This window comes from Molossus molossus, unplaced genomic scaffold, assembly GCF_014108415.1.
Source record: "Molossus molossus isolate mMolMol1 unplaced genomic scaffold, mMolMol1.p scaffold_m16_p_6, whole genome shotgun sequence".
Classification (NCBI taxonomy): domain Eukaryota; kingdom Metazoa; phylum Chordata; class Mammalia; order Chiroptera; family Molossidae; genus Molossus; species Molossus molossus.
In genome coordinates this window covers 5,791,425-5,810,187 of record NW_023425399.1, presented here as the reverse complement: position 1 = coordinate 5,810,187, position 18,763 = coordinate 5,791,425, and the positions used below count along the sequence as shown (strand labels likewise).

Below are 18,763 nucleotides of genomic sequence, written 5' to 3'. Positions count from 1 at the left end.
AAAGTCTCCCACTGGTGACTTTGGTTGGCTGTACGTAGAGCCATAGGTCTGCACCCTAACTTGAAGGGTGGCAGGAAATTGAGTTCTGACTTCTAGATTGGAAAGGAAACCCCCATGAACTGGAAATTTCCCCAAATAGAAAATGATTCCAGGGGTACCAGGTGAGCACAAATCCCCCCCCCCCCCCGGCCCTTTTAGGAGCAGCATCTGTGACAGGCTGCCTGGCTCCGTGCTCGGTGCACAGGAGGTTCCGAGTAAACCTTTGCTGAATGACTCACACCAGGAAATGTACACTTGGATTCAAAGATATGCTTCAGCTGCCCCTTACAGCTGTACTCATTCTCAGTATCAAAACTGCTAGAAGCCTGCACCTCGAAATAAACGGGCGTTAACGACCTATTTTATAAAGGCCTGGAATCAATGCATACGTCGAGGGCTCTGGGCAATGCTTTGCCTTTGCCAGGTAAACAGTAAGGCAAGAATTCAAAGTAGCAAAAGATGGTGATGTCTTGGTCCAAAGACAGAGAGGTTTCCTTGATTTTGCTCAATCTTGCGTTGCCAAGGGGAGACAAGAATGTGGACTGTTAGGGGTTGTGAGAGAAAAAGAAAATGTCAGAGTCTGGAGTCACAGCGCCACCTGGTGAAAGAAGGAAGGGCTGTTCCGGCAACGAGTCCACATGATGGCAACCTGTGGGAGGCCTGTAGGGCCAGATGTAGCAAAAAAGAAACAAGAAAAAAGAAGTGAATGGAAACACCCTAAGGACTCTCGTACACTGTTACTGAATGAACTAAACCGCTATATTGTATTAGTTCTGTGTTAATCCCTCAATACACAGTCACTCATGTATTTATGCATGTATTTATTCCTTAGCTAATATTTGTCAAGCATCTACCCTCCTATTGGTCCAGTGATTACAGAGATGATTGGAGGCCTCTAGGATGTTGAAGGAGGCATGCTGTGTTTCTGGGTGGTGCATGTGTTCAAGAAAAGCTTTCTTGATGGACAGACACAGAGGATGAGTAGAATTGATCCAAGTGGGTAACAGGAGAAAGGACATCAAGGGCTACAGAATGAGCAAGTGCAAAGGCCCTGAGGCAGAAGGGAGCAGGCAGCATCCAAAGCACGGAGGCCTGACAGGGTGGAGCATAGTGAATAAGGGGAAAGATGGTATGAAATAAGGTCAGAGAGGGAGGGTAGACTTTGGTAGGGAATCCAAATGATACCCACGTGCACTGGGAAGTCCGTGAAGGATTTCAAACAGGGCCATGCTAAAAACCACGTACAAAACCGTCGAGCCAAACACACACTGACACTGTTTTCTATTGCCCGGCACAGTAAGACGCAAAAGAACCACAAGAGAGAAGGTAAAGCATATACAGTGGTAGCTTAGAAAAGTGCCAGCTCTGGAACAAGGGCGGAGTTTAGAGGTGGAAGAGGTTAACAACAGCCACGCAAGGCTTTTGGGGACGGAACACAGTGGAAATCCCCGTGATCATGGAACAAAACAGGAAGGAGGTTAGTCCAGGTGACAGTCACTAGCCCAGGGAGGCCATCTTTCAGTAACCCAGTCCCCGGTTTGCATAGGTTTGCTTCAGAAAACCTAGAGAACCCCTCACCCCCTTTTTTAGTTAGGAATGAGACATTTGGTCATAAGAACATTCCAGAATGTGCACCCGGGGAGGGCACAGATTGGTGGGTGGCCTGCACGCTCCAGCTAGTAGGTTTAGGATTTATTTGAAAAGGAATTTATCTGAATGGTTTCAAAATCACAAGATTTAACAACAACAGCAAAAAAAAAAAATCCAGAGGACTGGTTCTAGGAAAAAGGGGAATGTCTAATGGTACTGGGTCCCCATTTCCTCATGGGGACAGTTGGCTGGAGGTGAGGAGCTGCCGGCTGCCCCTCCAGGTCATTCATCTCTCATGTACATTCTCCCCTGGCCCTGCAGACCAGGGAAACTGCTCTCCACCCGCACCTCTGTCAGAGTGGGAGGCAGGAGGATGGGGGGGGATCACCTCTCCAGCTTCATCTCTGGTCCTTCTCTTTCCTTCCCTTTTTCTTTAAACACACCGTGATCGGCCTGGCCGGTTTGGCTCAGCGGTTAGAGCGTCGGCCTGCAGTCTGGAGAGACCTGGGTTCGGTTCCCGCTAAGGGCACGTACCTCGGCTGCAGTTTGTCCCCGGCCCCGGTTGGTCGTGAGGGTGGCAACCACTCGATGTGTCCCTTTCACGTCGATGTTTCTGTCTCTCTCTCCCTCCCACTCTATCTGAACAAAATATCAAAAGATGTCCTTGTGTGAGGATAAAATAAATAATAAATACACCATGATCATCTATCTTGACTTGATAGTAAAGGTTCCTTCCATACTTCCTTCCCTCCCTCTGGGGCTGGGACTGGGGTCAAGCAAATGAGAGGTGCCAGGAAAGTCTGGAAGGACGCACTCACCCTTAGGGGCAGCACCTGGCCCTCCTCCCCTTCTATTGCCTGTCACCTTCCACTCTGACCAAATCTCAGCTGAAACAGTTTCATCTGGGAGAGCTTGGTGATGTACTGAAATCCCTTAATATCTGTTCCTGTAGTAAGTGCAACTGTTTTTTTTCCCTTTAAGTCAGGGATTTTAAATGTCCTTTAAAATATATTTATTCAGCGTCTTTAAACCAGATTTTTAAGAAAACCATCGTTGTGTTGATATATTGGAATATTATCCAGGTGGCCTCAGGCTGGGGTCTGGGGACACGACCACGGTCCTTGGGCGCCCCCTGCTGGTGCCCCTGTGGCCTTGGAACCAGGAGTCTGGTGCAGATCCTGCAGGTTTTGGAGGGAACTCATGCAGGCCGCTTACTCATTATCGCTTTGTGACAGAATCTAAATTAAGCTGGGACGTGTGTGGATAATTTTGTAGCTTACATGTTAATTCAGCTTGGGTTTTTGTTCCCCTCAATTTTCCAATCAACATACTTACTGCCCGATTCCTTGCACCTTCCTCAAAGTTTTCATGCTGGTAGTGACAGTCTTTTATTACTATTCATGTTCTTGTTCTAGCTACTAATAGCATATCGATAATATTCACTGTCTAACATACTGTATAATTCACTTCGACATGCACTGTGGTCCGTCTCCCATCACTAGAATGTAAACTGCGAAGTCAAGGAACTTGGTCTATTTCCCCCCTGCTGTGTTCCTACTGCCCTACTCCGCTGGGACACACACAGCTCTGCCCCACGGGGACCTCTCAGCAGTTGTCCCAGGGCGCAGCTGCAGGTGCTGTGACCTGTGGTGATATATGTGTACCCACAGTAAGGTCCAAACACCTTGTTTAATCCTTCTTGCTTTTCAAAATAGTACCTAGCACCGTGCAGATTTCAAACAAACAAATGCACGCACAAAGCCCCTCATTCAGATGCATGGGAACAGAAGTCTCGGGTGACAAGTTCATAGGCCTGAGGGCCTGACTGGTAAGTGCAGCCCCAGGCAGGGGTCGGCCCTGGAGAGGGCCTGTTAGCTAAGTGGCCATGTCCAATCAGCAAATACCAGCAGCTGCTGTTGTGCAAAAATGTAGGCTCAGGGTCACCAGGACTCTGATTTTATAAGCTCAAGCTGAACAAAGTACTATTTTGATATTGTCGAGTGAAATCTAATTTTCATATGTTGGTTAAAAAAGAAATACTACGTGGGTAAAAAACAGAAAACCATATCTTGGGTCCAGGCAGTGGGAGGCCAGTGTTCAACCTGGTATAAGGGAATTTGTTAACCCCTACCTCCAATGTGTTAATTCCAACACCTACCCCCCCCCATTGGGGATAGTATTTTCTCACCTTTTTTTTTAAAGTGTTTTTATTGATTCTTAGAGAAAAAGGGAGAGGAAGAGAGACATAGAAACATTAATCAGCTGCCTCTTGCATGCCCCTAATGGGGATGGAACCCGCAACCTGGGCACGTGCGCGGACCGGGAATCGACCCAGCGACCTCTCCTCCATGGGTCCACCTCAACCACTGAGCCACGCGGGCTGCGGATGGTATTTTCACGAGGTTGTTGGTGAGGTTTTTTCCTGCCCAGCGGTCTCCAATTGTTTTCATCTGTACCCCAGGCTTCTTTTTTTTTTTTGCTGGTCCAAACAGTATAGTTGAATAAGTTAGTTAACAGAAGTTCTTCCACCTTTATACCTGAATTATCAGAGCCCATTAATATCACATCTTATTGCCAGGGTCATCCGTTCTTAGCCCTTGTAGGCGGGTCAGTTTCTCCATATACACCTGCGGGGTCGATGAGAACATTGCTTTCCACCCCCCGAGGCCCCGCCCCGCCGGGCGCTCCTGCCTCCAGCTGCCGGAGCCGCGGCCGTTCACGCCCCGCCCCTCCCCAGTTTCTGTCGGCTCACACGGAGGTGGCCGTCCCTTTAATTGGAACGTACCAAGTCCTTCAGATTAAATTGCCTCCTGGAGTCCGAGACGTTCGAAGCCCTCGGTCGAAGGTCCAGGAGGAGGGAGTGTGGAGACGGGGGTGTATTTGGCGGGAGTCGTGGGCCCACCGGGAGTGAGCGCGGGCCGGGGAAGGAGCGCGCGGGCTCGGCCCTCCCCGCGCCGCGCCGTGGTCCAGTCCCAAGATGGCGGCCACCATGAAGAAGGCGGTGAGTGGGGCGCTGGCGGGCGGATGCTCGGGCGGCGGGCGCGCGGGGCCGCCGAGGGGCCAGGCGAGCGGCGCCGGGGTGCTCACCCCCGAGGCCTGGCGTGGGGCCCGGGGCCGAGCCCCCGACCCTGAGCGCGGCCCCGCGGCGAGGCCTGCCCGCACCCGGCGCCCCGGAGCGTCGGGGGGTCCGCGGCCCAGGCGTGTCCCGGGGCGTGGGCAGCCGAGGGTCCATTGGCCACGGCGCCGAGCGCTTCCCCAGGGTCGTCCCCTGGGACCCGCACGGTGCACGCGGGTGCGTCGTACCGGGAGCGTCCTTTGCAGGCGAGGAGGCTGCGGCCCAGGTAGGTGGAGGCACCTGCCCAAGGTTCCGCCGCGCGGGGAGCTGAGCAGACCCTCGACCCGGGTGAGGGGCCAGAGCCCGCCCCCGCCCGCCCCCGCCCGCCCGCTGTGTCCCCCGTCCCTCCCGCAGCTTAGCAAGGGCACAGCCCCCCACTTCCCAGACGGAGCGACTTAGGCGCAGAGCGGTGAGCGGCCCGAGTGACTCAGCCAGTGGAAGCGGAGCTGGAATCCAGGCTCAGGCTTCGTTATTGTTGTTAGTGTGTATTTTCCAAAGCTCCCCGTGGCCCTACTAGGCACACGGAACTCCTCTGTAGGGTTTGTAAGGCCGTCAGTCCACCCAGATGCTTAAGGATGGAAGAGACATGCGACGGGGAGGCCGGGCGAGGAAAGACCATCAGCTGATGCTTATTGAGGCTGCGCTGAGCGCCTTGCACACATGCTTTGAACCTAACCCTCCTTTCGGGGAGATCTCTTTTCATCCTTAGTTCACAGACAGGAAACAAGCTCAAAGGCAAAGCTAGGATTAAATTTTTTTTTTCTTTATTGATTTGGGAGAGAGGAAGGGAGAAGGGGAGAGAGATGGGAACATCCATGAGGGAGACCATCGATTGGCCGCCTCCTGCATGCCCTCCTCTGGGGATTTGGCCCACAACCTGGGCATGTGCCCCCATCTGGAATCCAACCGGGCGGCCTGTTGGTGCATGGCTCGATGGTCAACCACTGAGCCACACCAGCAGGGCCCAAGCGGGGATTTAAAGAAACACGGGTGTTGTGGCAGCAGAGCCTGGGTTTTGAACTTCCATGGTGTCTGATGACAGCCCCCTGGCTGAAGGGACTTGCTGCCTAAGGTTTTGTGTATGTTTGCTCTCCCTCCACTTCGAGGACCACATCCGAACTTGCTTCCTTCGCTCTCCGACTGTATAGAGGTGTGGGATGGCCACCCATCCTTGTGAGCCTGAGATTGGGGATGTGCCAAAGTGGGGACTGACCTCGCGGCCAGCCGTGAGTTCCCTCTGTATTGGTCTGTCATCTACACATTCTTAGTGAGCACTTGAGTCAGGTTCAGGACCATGGTCATTCAGGCAAGCATGACACTGTGTGTGACTCACTTTCCCCCTAGTTTGTGTTTAAACCGGGGCCTCTTGTTAGTATGGCCTTGAATTCCATGGAAGATGCTAGCTGTGGTTCACCCATTTTGTCCTTTCATTCATTCAACAAGCTTTTTGAGCATGTCATGTGGCACAGTCTCAGTTTTATGGGATGGCGATGACAATGGTCAGCAGTAATGAAGTTTTATTCCCTTATCCTCATGGCATTGTAGAACTCGCGCTCAGGGGAGAGACAGGCATTAATCGAATGGTGACACAGAAAACTAAAATTTCTAGCTCCGGGAAGAGCTGTGGAAGAAAGGTGGTGGGAAGTGAAGGGTGTTTCGTGACCAGAGAAGGTGTGATCTATTAGATCCCATAAGGAGGGGAAGAGAAAGGTGGAAAGGGAGCAAGGTATTGCAGAGAGGGAGTTTCTCCTGCAAAGACCCTCAGTGCCTTCAATAAAAGGAAAGTCAGAATGGCCAAGAATCTGGGGAGGAGAGCTCGAACCATGGTGGTTGGAAAACATTAGGGGGGTAGGGTAGGTGTGGCCAGAACATGAAGGGTTTTCTTCCTTATCTTAAAACTGGCATGATGGATGCAACTGCCTCTCCCAGATGTTTCCATCACTGTGAACAACTGATAGGCTGCTACATGTACATTTCCCCCTCTGCCCCTCCAGGAAAAACATCTGGGCATGCCAGTGACTGGGAGTGGGATACACAGGGATCGCCCCTTGAGTTTCACAAAAACGATTTCAATCTGGAGCACTTCACATTTGTGACACACGACCTCCCAAGGTGCCCTGAGTTTTCCGAATGTTCAGAGGAGATGATTCAGTTCCCTCACCTCCAAAGTTCTGCTTTCTTTTTTTTTTTATCCTCATCTGAGGACATTTTTCCACTTTTTTGTTCAGGTAGAGTGAGAGGAAGATAGAGAGAGAGAGAAACATCGATGTGAAAGGGACACATCGAGTGGCTGCCACCCACACGACCAACCGGGGTCGGGGACAAACTGCAACCGAGGTACGTGTCCTTAGCGGGAACTGAACCCGGGTCTCTCCGTACCGCAGGCTGACACACTAACTGCTGAGCCAAACCAGCCAGGGCCAAAGTTCTGCTTTCTAAGATCTGGTTGGTGGCCATGTGGGGGACTACAGTCCGATACCTGTTCATGCTCCCTCCTCAGAGAAGCCGTCTTTGACCTTCCTATTGAAAGAAGTCCTCTTCACCCCCCCAGCCCTCCCAACTCTTCAACCCTTGTCGTCATCCCATGTATCACCATCTAGCAGAAAACCTTGTTTTTGGCCGGTCTTCTCCACCAAAATGTAAGCTGACCAGTATTCATGAGGGTGGGACTGCGGCCCCCCTCCCCTGCCTGGCACACAGGAGACACTGAATAACTACTGAATGAGCATGTGCACGAAAGGTGAACACAAATACAGAGCATAATCTTACAGCATTGATTTGGTAGATACCTGCAAAGAACACAAATAGAAGCAGGCTGAAATTGGCCAGAATTTCCTTCTCCCAGGTTTTCAGAGCAATGAGAGACCCAGTTGTCAGTTGAGATTCTGCTGGTAACACCCACACTCAGTGTGGGGCGTGACTGGTTATGGTTCAGTTTCCTCCCATAATGCCATATGATACTGAGTCTCCAGAAAAGGGTACATTTGTGGTCCAGGAAATTTTTTTTTTAATCTTCACCCAAGGACATTTTTGCATTTATCTTCAGATAGAGCGGGAGGGAGAGGGAGGAAGAGAGAGAGAGAAACATCGATGTGAGAGAGACACACCGTGGCTGGGGACAAACTGCAACTGAGGTACATGCCCTTAGTGCAGTGGTTCTCAACCTCTGGGTCTCGACCCCTTTGGGTGTCAAATGACCCTTTCACAGGGTCGCCTAAGACATAACAGTAGCAAAATTACAGTTATGAGTAGCAGCGAAAATAATTTTATGGTTGGGGTCACCACAACATGAGGAACTGTGTCAAAGGGCTGTGGCATGAGGAAGGTTGAGAACCACTGCCTTAGCAGGAACCGAACCCGGGACTCTCCGGTCTGTGGGCCAGCGCTTTAACCGCTGAGCCAAACTGGCCAGGGCAGAGTCTGGGAAACTTTAATTTTCACCCCAAATCTTCCGCAGTTCTGTTTCTCTTCAGCTGAGCAGCATTTTCTTCTAGATCTGGGTCTGTTCTTCCTTTGTAATGACTTTTGGGAAACGTTATTCAGGAAATAAAGCACTGAGCTGTCACTTTGAAAGGTGACTCCATCCCCAGGCCCTCTGCTCTGTGCCCATCACCCCTGTGTCTAGGAATAGCGTCCCCATTTTACGGGGGACAAACGTGGGTTGGCTCCGAAGAACTGGATAAGTTGCCATGGTTCCTGCTCATCCGGGTTTGATCCCCACTGCTCTGTGCTGCCCGCCCGGGTTTGATCCCCACCGCTCTGTGCCGCCCGCCCGGGTTTGATCCCCACTGCTCTGTGCTGCCCGCCCGGGTTTGATTCCCACCGCTCTGTGCTGCCCAGTTGTACGAAATCCCTCCTTGTTCCTCGAATTCTTACGGCTTTGTGCGTGGTGGTAACCACATCGGCCTTTTCTGAAAGCAGGAGTCCCTAATCTTTGGGGGTGTGGATCCCTATAAGAATCTTGATGAGCCCTGGCTGGGTTGGCTCAGCGGTTAGAGCGTCGGCCTGCAGACCATATAGACCCCGGTTCAGTTCCCGCTCGGGGCACGTACCTCGGTTGCAGTTTGTCCCCGGCCCTGGTCGGTCGTGCGGTGGCAGCCACTCGAGGTGTCCCTTTCACGTCGATGTTTCTCTCTCTTCCTCTCTCTCCCTCCCACTCTATCTGAACAACAACAACAAAATGTCCTTGGGTGAGGATTAAAAAAAAAGAATCCTGACGAAAGCTGTGAAGACCCTCCCAGACGGATGTGCGTACCAGACATGCCATTTTGCATGAGTTTCCGGGGTGACTGGCCCCTCCGTGTCCACGGGCCCCGACCAAGAGTGAAGCCCTCCCCGGCAGAACGAGGCTGCGAGCAGGGTGGGAGCGGTCCAGGTCCGGGGGGCGGAGACCAGCCACCGCTGCTGTCCGGGAAGGGGACGGCTCCCTTTCTGCTGCCACGGACGCCACGGGTGGCATGCGGTTTACCCAGTGCCGCTCTGCCGCCTGCGCCAACCTGAGCCCCTAACCCCCCTGAGAAAACCACCCTGAAGGAAATGAACTCCAGGGCCCAGGTGTGTGCGGGGGCTGCTGTGGGTGGTCTCCAACAGAAGTGCCCGCTCTGGAAAGACGGGAAACAGGTCTCAGAAACCATGGCGCACGCATGCGTGCGTGTGTGTGATCAAGCTCGATTCAGGTTCCCTTTCAGAAGCCACTGTGGAGCCCAGCTGTGTGTGTGGGGAGCCCTGTCCTGGGGCCTTCACGTGGGTGCCCCATCGAGCCTCACACGACGCATGCATCCGCAGATACGTATTCAGTTGTGGGGCTCACCGTGACTCTGCAGGCAGCAGGACTCGAGAATCCTGTGCCCTGCTTGCTTGGGGAATCGGAGTTGTGAACGGCCGGTTTCTGTGCTGCAGGCCGTTGTTGACCAGCTTCCCTGTTCGTAGAATTAGGCCCGAGGTTCCACAGTCGAGGCTGTGCATATCGTGAAGTAAACGCTTTTTTCCAGCATGTTCTCTGGGTCTTTGATGATTGGCCTGATGGGTGCGAAACTACGGGGTGATGAGAGCCTGGGAGGGGAGGGCTAAGTTCTAGGTGTCTGCCTTCTTATCTGACCACTGAGCTCCAAGACAGCAGTGCTTCTCACCCTCTGGAGAAATCGGAGTGGACATACCTCTGTCCTTGGTCAGGAGAGGCAGGTGAAGGGGCAGTGTGGGGATCGTGACCCATCACTGATATTGGCCGTCCCTGTTAAAACTACGTCTTTCCCCCTCTAAGTGTCGCCAAGTGAGGGCCAACTAAGGAGGGTCTGGTCTTTACCTCTTTCAGGCTGCAGAAGACGTCAATGTTACCTTTGAAGACCAGCAAAAGATAAACAAATTTGCACGGAATACGAGTAGAATCACAGAGCTGAAAGAAGAAATAGACGTAAAAAAGGTATTGAAGATACGTATCTTATTTCAGAGAAATAGAAGTCCTCTGTGCAGTAGCTCCTAAAACTGAGTAGATAACTTGTGCTTAAAGCTCTGTGGACTCTGTCGCAGATGATGTCACCCACTCCAGTTTAATAAGAAAGATCTTGTTTAAGGGATGCGAGGAGACTTACAGATTGTTGGGGGATGGGGCCCTAGGCTCAGGTTCCAGGTGCAGGTCCCAGAACCTGTCTCAGAGAATTGGGCTGGGGTGGAACCGTGGTCTCCATGGCCAGCTGCCTCCTCCACAGCGAGGAAGCTGCCCTTCAGACCTAGGACACTCGACCGCCACCACAGCTGCCCCTGGCAATCGGAGCCTTGTGCCCAGCCTCCGCTCATGCAGCGCTCCTGAGTTGAAGTTCAAGTGCGTTTGATTGGTGGACTTTAAGTTACTTGCTTTCATCCTATCATCAAGCACGGCTGAGCGGTGTGGATTGGTTTTTGCTTTGCTGTAATTCTCCCACAGTAAGGCAGAAGCCATGCAGTGAGAAACCGTTAAAGTAGGAGACGTTTTGAGTGGCCAGGGGTCCCCACTGTCCAGCACACATGCTGTAGCCATCTGGGAGTGAAGTCATCGCAAAATGCAAGAATGTCTCAGTTCGGTGTGATAATATCTTTGTGACAGGATCCCTCTGAGAGTTGGTGTCCCCCAGTTAAAGTTGGGTTTTAGCATCTATTGGGGAATTTTGAATACATTTTTCATTGCTGTTCCCTTTTGCATTTGCAGAAACAACTCCAGAATCTAGAAGATGCTTGCGAGGACATCATGCTTGCAGATGACGACTGCTTAATGATACCTTACCAGATTGGGGATGTTTTCATTAGCCATTCCCAAGAGGAAACGCAAGATATGTTAGAAGAAGCAAAGGTATAAGGAAGTCTTGCTGGGTGATGAAGTTACCTCGTAAATTGGGATTTGTATCATTATAAAGCACATGTAGGAGCAGGGAACAGAGCAGGTGCTGGCTCATGTTCCACGGGTCTTACACGTCCAGCCCTGTGCTCAGAATGCTCCGCAGGTGTGATCTGTGCAGCCCTCACCAGGGCGCTGCGGGACAGGTGCCGGTAGGCCCCGCCGGGGTTGAAGCACAGGCTTAGAGAGGTGGTGCGGCTCACTCAGTCCCGCGGCCCAGAGGTGATGCCGTGGTGAACGCTGCCCTGCCTCTTGTCCTCCTCCTCTGTACTTCTGCATCACGTCTTGGCCAGTTAACCTCCCAGCAGTCCTTTCCCTTCCATCTGATGTTTGTTTGCGCAGCAGAAACTCCCCGGAGCCTGCTGTGGGCCGGGCACACACACTAAAAACCTCATGTTTGATGCTTTTGTCATGTTTAATGTCACGTCGGTGGACGTTGACTCAGCTCACTGTCCTCCTAATGTTATACTCATTTGTTTCCAATATTTTCCCCAAGTGATTCTCTAGTGAGCACTGTTATACTTTAATCTTTGCTCACATTTAGGAACTTCTTTGGAGGAAATAATCCGTGAAGTGTAATTCCTGGGTCAGAGTGCGGTTCATTGACGGGTTTGAGGCGTTTGAGACATTGTATGAAATTAGTTTCCAGTTCGTGGCTCCTCCAGCTGTGTGCGAGAGGGGCAGCCCCGCTGTGTGTGGGAAGCTGATGGCAGTTACATATTTTCTAATTCTCTCGAAAGTTGCTTAATTATCTTGACTATTATTGAAAATGTTCATCTACTGTCTCTAAATCTCATGAAAAAACTGTGGCTGGTGTTCCAGCCTGGGTCAGGGTAAGCACAGGAGGCAGCTTATTGAGGTCTCTCTCTCTCTAAAATAAATTAAAGATAAATAAATGTCATTAAAGCAAAACTTATCATGAATTAAATGTACATTTAATAAACCTCAGGAAAGACTAACACTCCTGGATTTTTTTTTTTAACTCCTCACCCAAGGATATTTTTTCTATTGATTCTTTTGGATAGAGGGGGAGGGGGGGAGAGAGAGAGAGAAAGAGAAAGAGAAAGAGAAACGTTGATGTGAGAGAGACATATCGATTGGTTGCCTCCTGCATGACCCCACCTGTGGCCAGAGATCGAACCTGCAACTCAGGTACGTGCCTTTGACCGGGAATTGAACCTGGGACTCCTTGGTCCATAGGTTGATGCTCTACCTCTGATCCAAACCGGCCAGGTCAGTCCTAGCTCTTTTAATGCAGAAACAATGTATGTCTTCTCTTATGCTTAAACCTTTTCTTTCATAGTAAAAGTCTGTAATTTTGGTTTTCTTTTTAACCATTCTAAAATACTCTTCTTGGAATTATTTCAAGATAAATTTTTGTCATTGTTGTGAGCATCCTTCCTTTCCCCCCGATCCCACCTCTCGCCCCCACCACACACACACAGATATTGAACCTTTATTTTGTCTTCCATTCTTTCATTCCTTCCAGAAGTATTTATTGAGTGTGTAGTCTGCATTGGGTCCCACCGCGTGCAGGGACTCGGCCTCAAACCACGCCCGGCCCTGCCCGCACGGAGCACACAGCCGGTGGGAAGGCGGTGCAGTGGGAATCTCCGCCAGGCTGTGGCCGAGGTGTTGCTCGTGTTCGGTGCAGTGCGGGTTCTCACCACTTCCTCCAGCGTCAGTTCCTTTCACGGGCAGTTGGAGAGACGGTCCGAAGCCACCTGCTGGCACCGTTTGCCAGACGTGTGGACGGTGGTTCTTTGTTTATTAGGGTATGCTCATGTGGAGATTAGCTTTCTTTATCTGTTATGTTGTCTTAAATCAGCCAAAATGGAGAAAACAAGCTTGACTTATCTTATCAGCCAATACAGGCCATGAATTAAAAATGCCCATATTCCGACTTTTGGTTGAGATCTAATTATCAGTGTTCTAGCTGCCTGTCCAGGTTGAGAGAGTTCTTGACCTAAAAGTTTTCCCAAATATATTTTTCAGCCACAGGTGCTCAGAAATCATTCAACTGAATAGAATTAACTTAAAAATTTTTTTTTTTCCCCAGAAAAATTTGCAAGAAGAAATTGACGCCTTAGAATCCAGAGTGGAATCAATTCAGCGGGTGTTAGCAGATTTGAAGGTTCAGTTATATGCAAAATTTGGGAGCAACATAAACCTTGAAGCTGATGAAAGCTAAATGTTTTATATTACTTTAAAAATTTGTTTAATAAACTTGAATATTGTTTAAATGATAAATTTCCTTTTTCAAATGGTATGGAAAGCAAAACTTTCTTTTTTAAAAAATTTTTTCATTTATTTAATGGAAACTTGCCTATTTTCACATGTCTTGCTTATTTATTTTATATTTTTAAAAGAAGACAGTATTCATCTATGTATTTTGCATAACGATTCTATCAAGTATAGGGGTTTTATGTCATGTTATTAAAATCACTTAAGCAACGCTTTATGTTTCTATATTATCATTGAGAATATCTGTTGCAAGTTTTATGGGAAAATTGAATAGTTGTGTCGCATTGTTTTTATGCATCTATTTCAGTTGCTTTTTAGAGATGGTGGAAGGACTCCAGAAAGAGCTCATCCTGCCTCCCTCTGCTCATGTCCCCCCGGAACTTTGTCATGTACGGAAGAGACGTATCTATTTTATTTAAATACATACAGTATATATTCTATCGGAACGTACCTATTTCAGTGGTCTCCCACGTGCAGATGTCCTGGGCCTCTGGGAAAGAGCCAGCTCCCGCTGACTTGCTGGGCTTCACACAGCAGAGCAACAGGAGAATGTTCTGGAAACCAAGTGACGTGTCCAGAGAAATGTTTGGTGTGTTTTAAAAATTATGTTTCAGACTTTATTTTAGTGCTTTGTAATTAACTGGGGTTTATATTGATAACGATGTAGAAGTTAAGCAGCTGTGTATTTAAAAATAAGGCGTTTTTCTTAAATAAAGAGTACATTTATCCCCTGCAGTCCCCCAAAAGGCATATGCTTTGGGATTTGGGAGACCTGACGGTGTGTTAACTTCCCAGCAGATGGCACTGATGTGTTAGAATACCAATGGAAGGATCATAATGCAAAAATGAGGGTATCTGTAGGATTAAATATACCTAATTTTAAGAAGATGTCATTTCTTTTGTAACCTTCAAGGCTAAGCATTGCCCATGGTATCTCTTGATCACATGTTTAGAAACAGTTCAGGCTTACACACGGAATTCCGAAACCCTCGTGACAGAAGGGCAGCGCTCCAAGGCTGCAGACTGTTCCCAGGCAGTGATAGTACATCCTGGAAAACGACTCCCTCTTCCTGCACGCTGTTTGTGTTCAGCTAGGGGAGCGAGACGGGGGAGATAGGTTGCAGCAAGAAATAGGTGACGCACTTAAATTAGGGTAATTTCAGAACCCCTGGGCCAAGATTGCAACGCTGGAGAGTTCTGTGCCCTCACAGCCTGGGGAGGGGGCAGCCACCCCTTCACCTGGAACCCTGGGCAGGGCTGCCTTCGTCTGGGGAGGGACACAGACAGCCTGCCACGTCCCTGCAGTGATGGCGCCCGGAGACGACCCCTGACCCTTTCTCTCCAAACTCGAGCTGGTGCCCACCGTGGGCCAGATCCAACTGGAATCCAGATGTGGTCCATACGCGTCCATCTTTTTAGGGCCCCAGACCTGTGGTGACGGATACGGAGGGGCCAACGGGAGACCCAGGTAAACCCTGTAGAGCAGTGGTTCTCAGCCTTCCTGATGCTGCGGCCCTTCGATACAGCTCATGTGGTGGCCCCAGCCGTAAAATTATTTTCGTTGCTACTTCATAACCAATTTTGCTACTGTTGGGAATCGTGATCGGAAATAGGTGTTTTCGGATGGTCTTAGGCGACCCTTGTGAAAGGGTCGTTCGACCCCCAAAGGGGTTGCGACCCCCAGGTTGAGAATTGCTGCTTTAGAGAGTTTAACAATGAAGGCTCATCTGACTTACGTATCAGAAACAATCATATAATTGGTTGGGACTTAAAGTCGTATCAGGGTATTAGTGAGTAAGCCTTAATACAAGGAAAACATGGATGTGTGTGTGTGTGTATCTACATTGTTGCTAACTTTATACCTTGCTTACTTTTAATGTACCTGTGAAGTTCTAAGACAGAAATATTTGATTCCCATTTTCAATTATCTCTAAAGTGTCCTTAAGCCTTTTCTTACTTTTGTTAGTAGTAAGCTGATTGGGTAGGTGAAGACGTAGACAGCGTCTGAAGAGGTAACGGGTACTCAACTCCAACCAGTAGTTGCCATAATTTTTTGGGACAGGAACCCTGATTTTTATGTACAGCCACTATTTCTAGAGAGTGCAACTGTCTTTAAGTAATGGGAGCGAAACAGGAGGTGTTTGTAGAGCAACCGGACCCTGAGGCTGACAGTTTGCAAACCTGCGCACAGTCTGCTTCGGGTTCCCGGGGCCTTGGGTGGGGAGTAGGCGGCAGGCGGTCTGCTCTGCACTGGGGGCCCGAGCGCCGCTGTGCCGCCCGCTTCCCTTCCGCCCCCACAACCGTGCCCGTGCTGGGCCAGGCCTTCGGGGATCCAGTCAGAAGCGGGGCTAATTCGGGAGGAACTGTCACCTGGGATACAGTTCTGACAGCTGCAGGCCCGGGGCGTCACTAACGGGCTTTGAATAGGAGGGTGATACACATCACTGGAGCAGTGTTTTAAAATAATGTGGCGGTTGGTAGGTGTGTCTTACTACAAAGAGATGGACGTAGGGTTACCAGACGGTGCTCTCCCTGGTGCGTGGAGTCAGGTGGCAGAAGAGGAAGCCAGGACTTAGGTGACGTGTACAGTGTTGAGGGTGAAGAGATGGCGAAGGGCGGAGGAGAAAGCCAGGGATAACTTGCTTCTGAGCACAGGCCTTGCAAAACACGGTTTCATTGGCTCTCACGGATGGAAACAAATATTTTTAAAAAATGGCTTGCCACAGTATCATAAGGAAATCTCATAAAATTTCAGTCTGGCCACAGCGAGACCCTATTTACAAATGATAACCTGGCGCCTCCCCGTTGGACAAGGGAGGCTCCCCCCCCCCATTTACGGTACCGGCTGGCACCTGTCCTCCTGCCGGCGTCCCTCCGGGAAGCCTGCTCACTGGAAAGGCAGGGGCAGGAAGCGCAGGGGCAGGAAGCGCAGGGGCAGGAAGGGCAGGCGCAGGAAGGGCAGGCGCAGGAAGGGCAGGCGCAGGAAGCGCAGGGGCAGGAAGCGCAGGCGCAGGAAGGGCAGGCGCAGGAAGCGCAGGGGCAGGAAGCGCAGGCGCAGGAAGCGCAGGCGCAGGAAGGGCAGGCGCAGGAAGGGCAGGCGCAGGAAGGGCAGGCGCAGGAAGCGCAGGGGCAGGAAGCGCAGGCGCAGGAAGGGCAGGCGCAGGAAGCGCAGGGGCAGGAAGCGCAGGCGCAGGAAGCGCAGGCGCAGGAAGCGCAGGGGCAGGAAGGGCAGGGGCGGGAAGGGCAGGCGCGGGAAGCGCAGGCGCGGGAAGCGCAGGGGCGGGAAGGGCAGGCGCGGGAAGGGCAGGGGCGGGAAGCGCAGGGGCGGGAAGGGCAGGCGCGGGAAGGGCAGGCGCGGGAAGCGCAGGGGCGGGAAGGGCAGGCGCGGGAAGCGCAGGGGCGGGAAGCGCAGGCGCGGGAAGCGCAGGCGCGGGAAGCGCAGGCGCGGGAAGGGCAGGCGCGGGAAGCGCAGGCGCGGGAAGCGCAGGCGCAGGAAGGGCAGGGGCAGGAAGGGCAGGCGCAGGAAGCGCAGGGGCAGGAAGGGCAGGCGCAGGAAGGGCAGGCGCAGGAAGCGCAGGGGCAGGAAGCGCAGGCGCAGGAAGCGCAGGGGCAGGAAGCGCAGGCGCAGGAAGGGCAGGCGCAGGAAGGGCAGGGGCAGGAAGCGCGGGCGCAGGAAGGGCGGGCGCAGGAAGGGCGGGCGCAGGAAGGGCGGGCGCAGGAAGGGCGGGGGCAGGAGAGCCTGGGGCGGGCAGAGCCTGAGTGGCTTCGACCCCTGCAGTGTGAGGCCCTCAGCAGCCACGGAGAGGTGCGAATTGGCCACTGGAAAGGTGAGTTGGAACTTTCCCTTTTTCTCCTGGACAAGGGACTGGGAAACTGGCAGCAGGGTCACCTCCCAGCAGAGCTGCCTCTAGGCTTCTTCGGCAAAACTCAAGGCCGAGAGGAGGGAGGCAGTTGGGGTCAAGGCCGAGAGGGCCACAGAGAGCTCAGGACTCCCTGGAGTGACTGCGGGGCCAGGCCTCAGGAGCGCTGTGCCTACCCCTGCCTGGGGGCTGAGGGGGGACTCCCCTTCCCGGGCTCCCCGGCAGCCTGGGGCCGGCTGTCTCCACTCCGTGCAGGGTGGGGAGGGATGTTTCAGGACCATTTTATCCTCGAGACGTACATGTTGAAGATACTTGCACACTGCTTGGGGCTTTTGTTAAAATACAGGTTCTTGCTCAGTGGTTTGGGGCCGGGGCCTGAGACTCTGCATTCTGACAAGCTTTCAGGTTATGCTGGTACTGCTCCACCTGGGGCCGAGCAGGACAGCTAGGTAGCTCGTCCTGCAAGAGAAGAAGACGCAGGAAAGTGCAGGCAGGAGGAAAGGAGCCAGCAGAGGGGACAGGGAGAGCCCCGGGGAGCAGAACCCTGGAGATGCTACTAGAAATGCCGTTTTCACAGGACTAAACCCTGAAACAAATTTCCCCAATCGGGCGTCATGTTGACGATGTAGTAACAGGCATCGCCGTCCAACACTATTACATAGAAAGATGGTGGGGTTTTTTAGTTGTTTTGGTTTGAATTTTTATTGAATTTATTGGGGTGACATTGGTCAATACAATTATGCAGGTTTCAGGTCTTCAGTTCCACAATACATCATCTGTACATTGCGTCACTGCCCAAAGTCAAGTCTTCCATCACCGTTAACCCCCCTGAACCCTCTCTTACCTCCCCCCTTTCCCTCTGGCAGTCACCATACTGTTGTCTGTGTCTGCGGTTTTTTGTTTCTTAATCCCTTCACCCTTTTCACCTAGCCCCCCAACCTCAATGAGAGAACAGCTCAGTCTGTTCTTTGTATCTGTGAGTCTGTCTCTGGTTGGTCAGTTTATTTTGTTCATTAGATCCCACATGTAAGACATCACATGGAGCGTGTCTTTCCCTGACCAGCTGGGAGTAGAGGCTGGTGTTTTAACAAGGCCCCCAGGTGATTCTGATTCAGCTAAAGAACTAGCCTCGCTCAGAAGTCCAGTCTGTTTAGGGGTGAGGGGCGGGGACCAAACACCGGCTGCGAATTCTTAGCCCGCGGTTCCGTATAACGATGAAAGGAGGAAGGTCCGGGGGCGTGGAGAAGACCACCCCGTCCGCTGCGGGTGGAAGGCAGCGGAAGTTTCCTGGTTCTCAGTAAACAGACGATGAAGATTAAGCAGTGGGTGATGTGAGATTTGGAGCAGAAGGGAGAAGTATTGTACAAGAAGGTTAACAGTGGAGGGGAGGAGGTAGACTTTTGTTTAATGCCATTGCAGTAGATGGAAGGGACTTTTTTTGTTGTTGTTTTTAAGCTCATGGGATCTCTGAGTCCACGGAGGAGCAGATGGGCAAGGTGGTGAAAAAGGCGAGGGACCAGAAAGAGTGGAGCCCAGCAAAGGAGGAGT

General features: G+C 51.6%; 1 protein-coding gene across 1 annotated transcript; it reads left to right on the top strand.

Annotated features, from left to right (window-relative positions):
• Positions 1-4,599: 4,599 nt before the first annotated feature.
• Positions 4,600-13,349, top strand: PFDN4 (prefoldin subunit 4). The gene is made up of 4 exons (XM_036245274.1): positions 4,600-4,630; positions 10,056-10,163; positions 10,926-11,066; positions 13,171-13,349. Exons 1-4 carry the CDS (start codon positions 4,607-4,609, stop codon positions 13,300-13,302), a joined length of 405 nt encoding a protein of 134 aa, XP_036101167.1. The 5' UTR covers positions 4,600-4,606; the 3' UTR covers positions 13,303-13,349.
• The last annotated feature ends 5,414 nt before the right edge of the window (positions 13,350-18,763 follow it).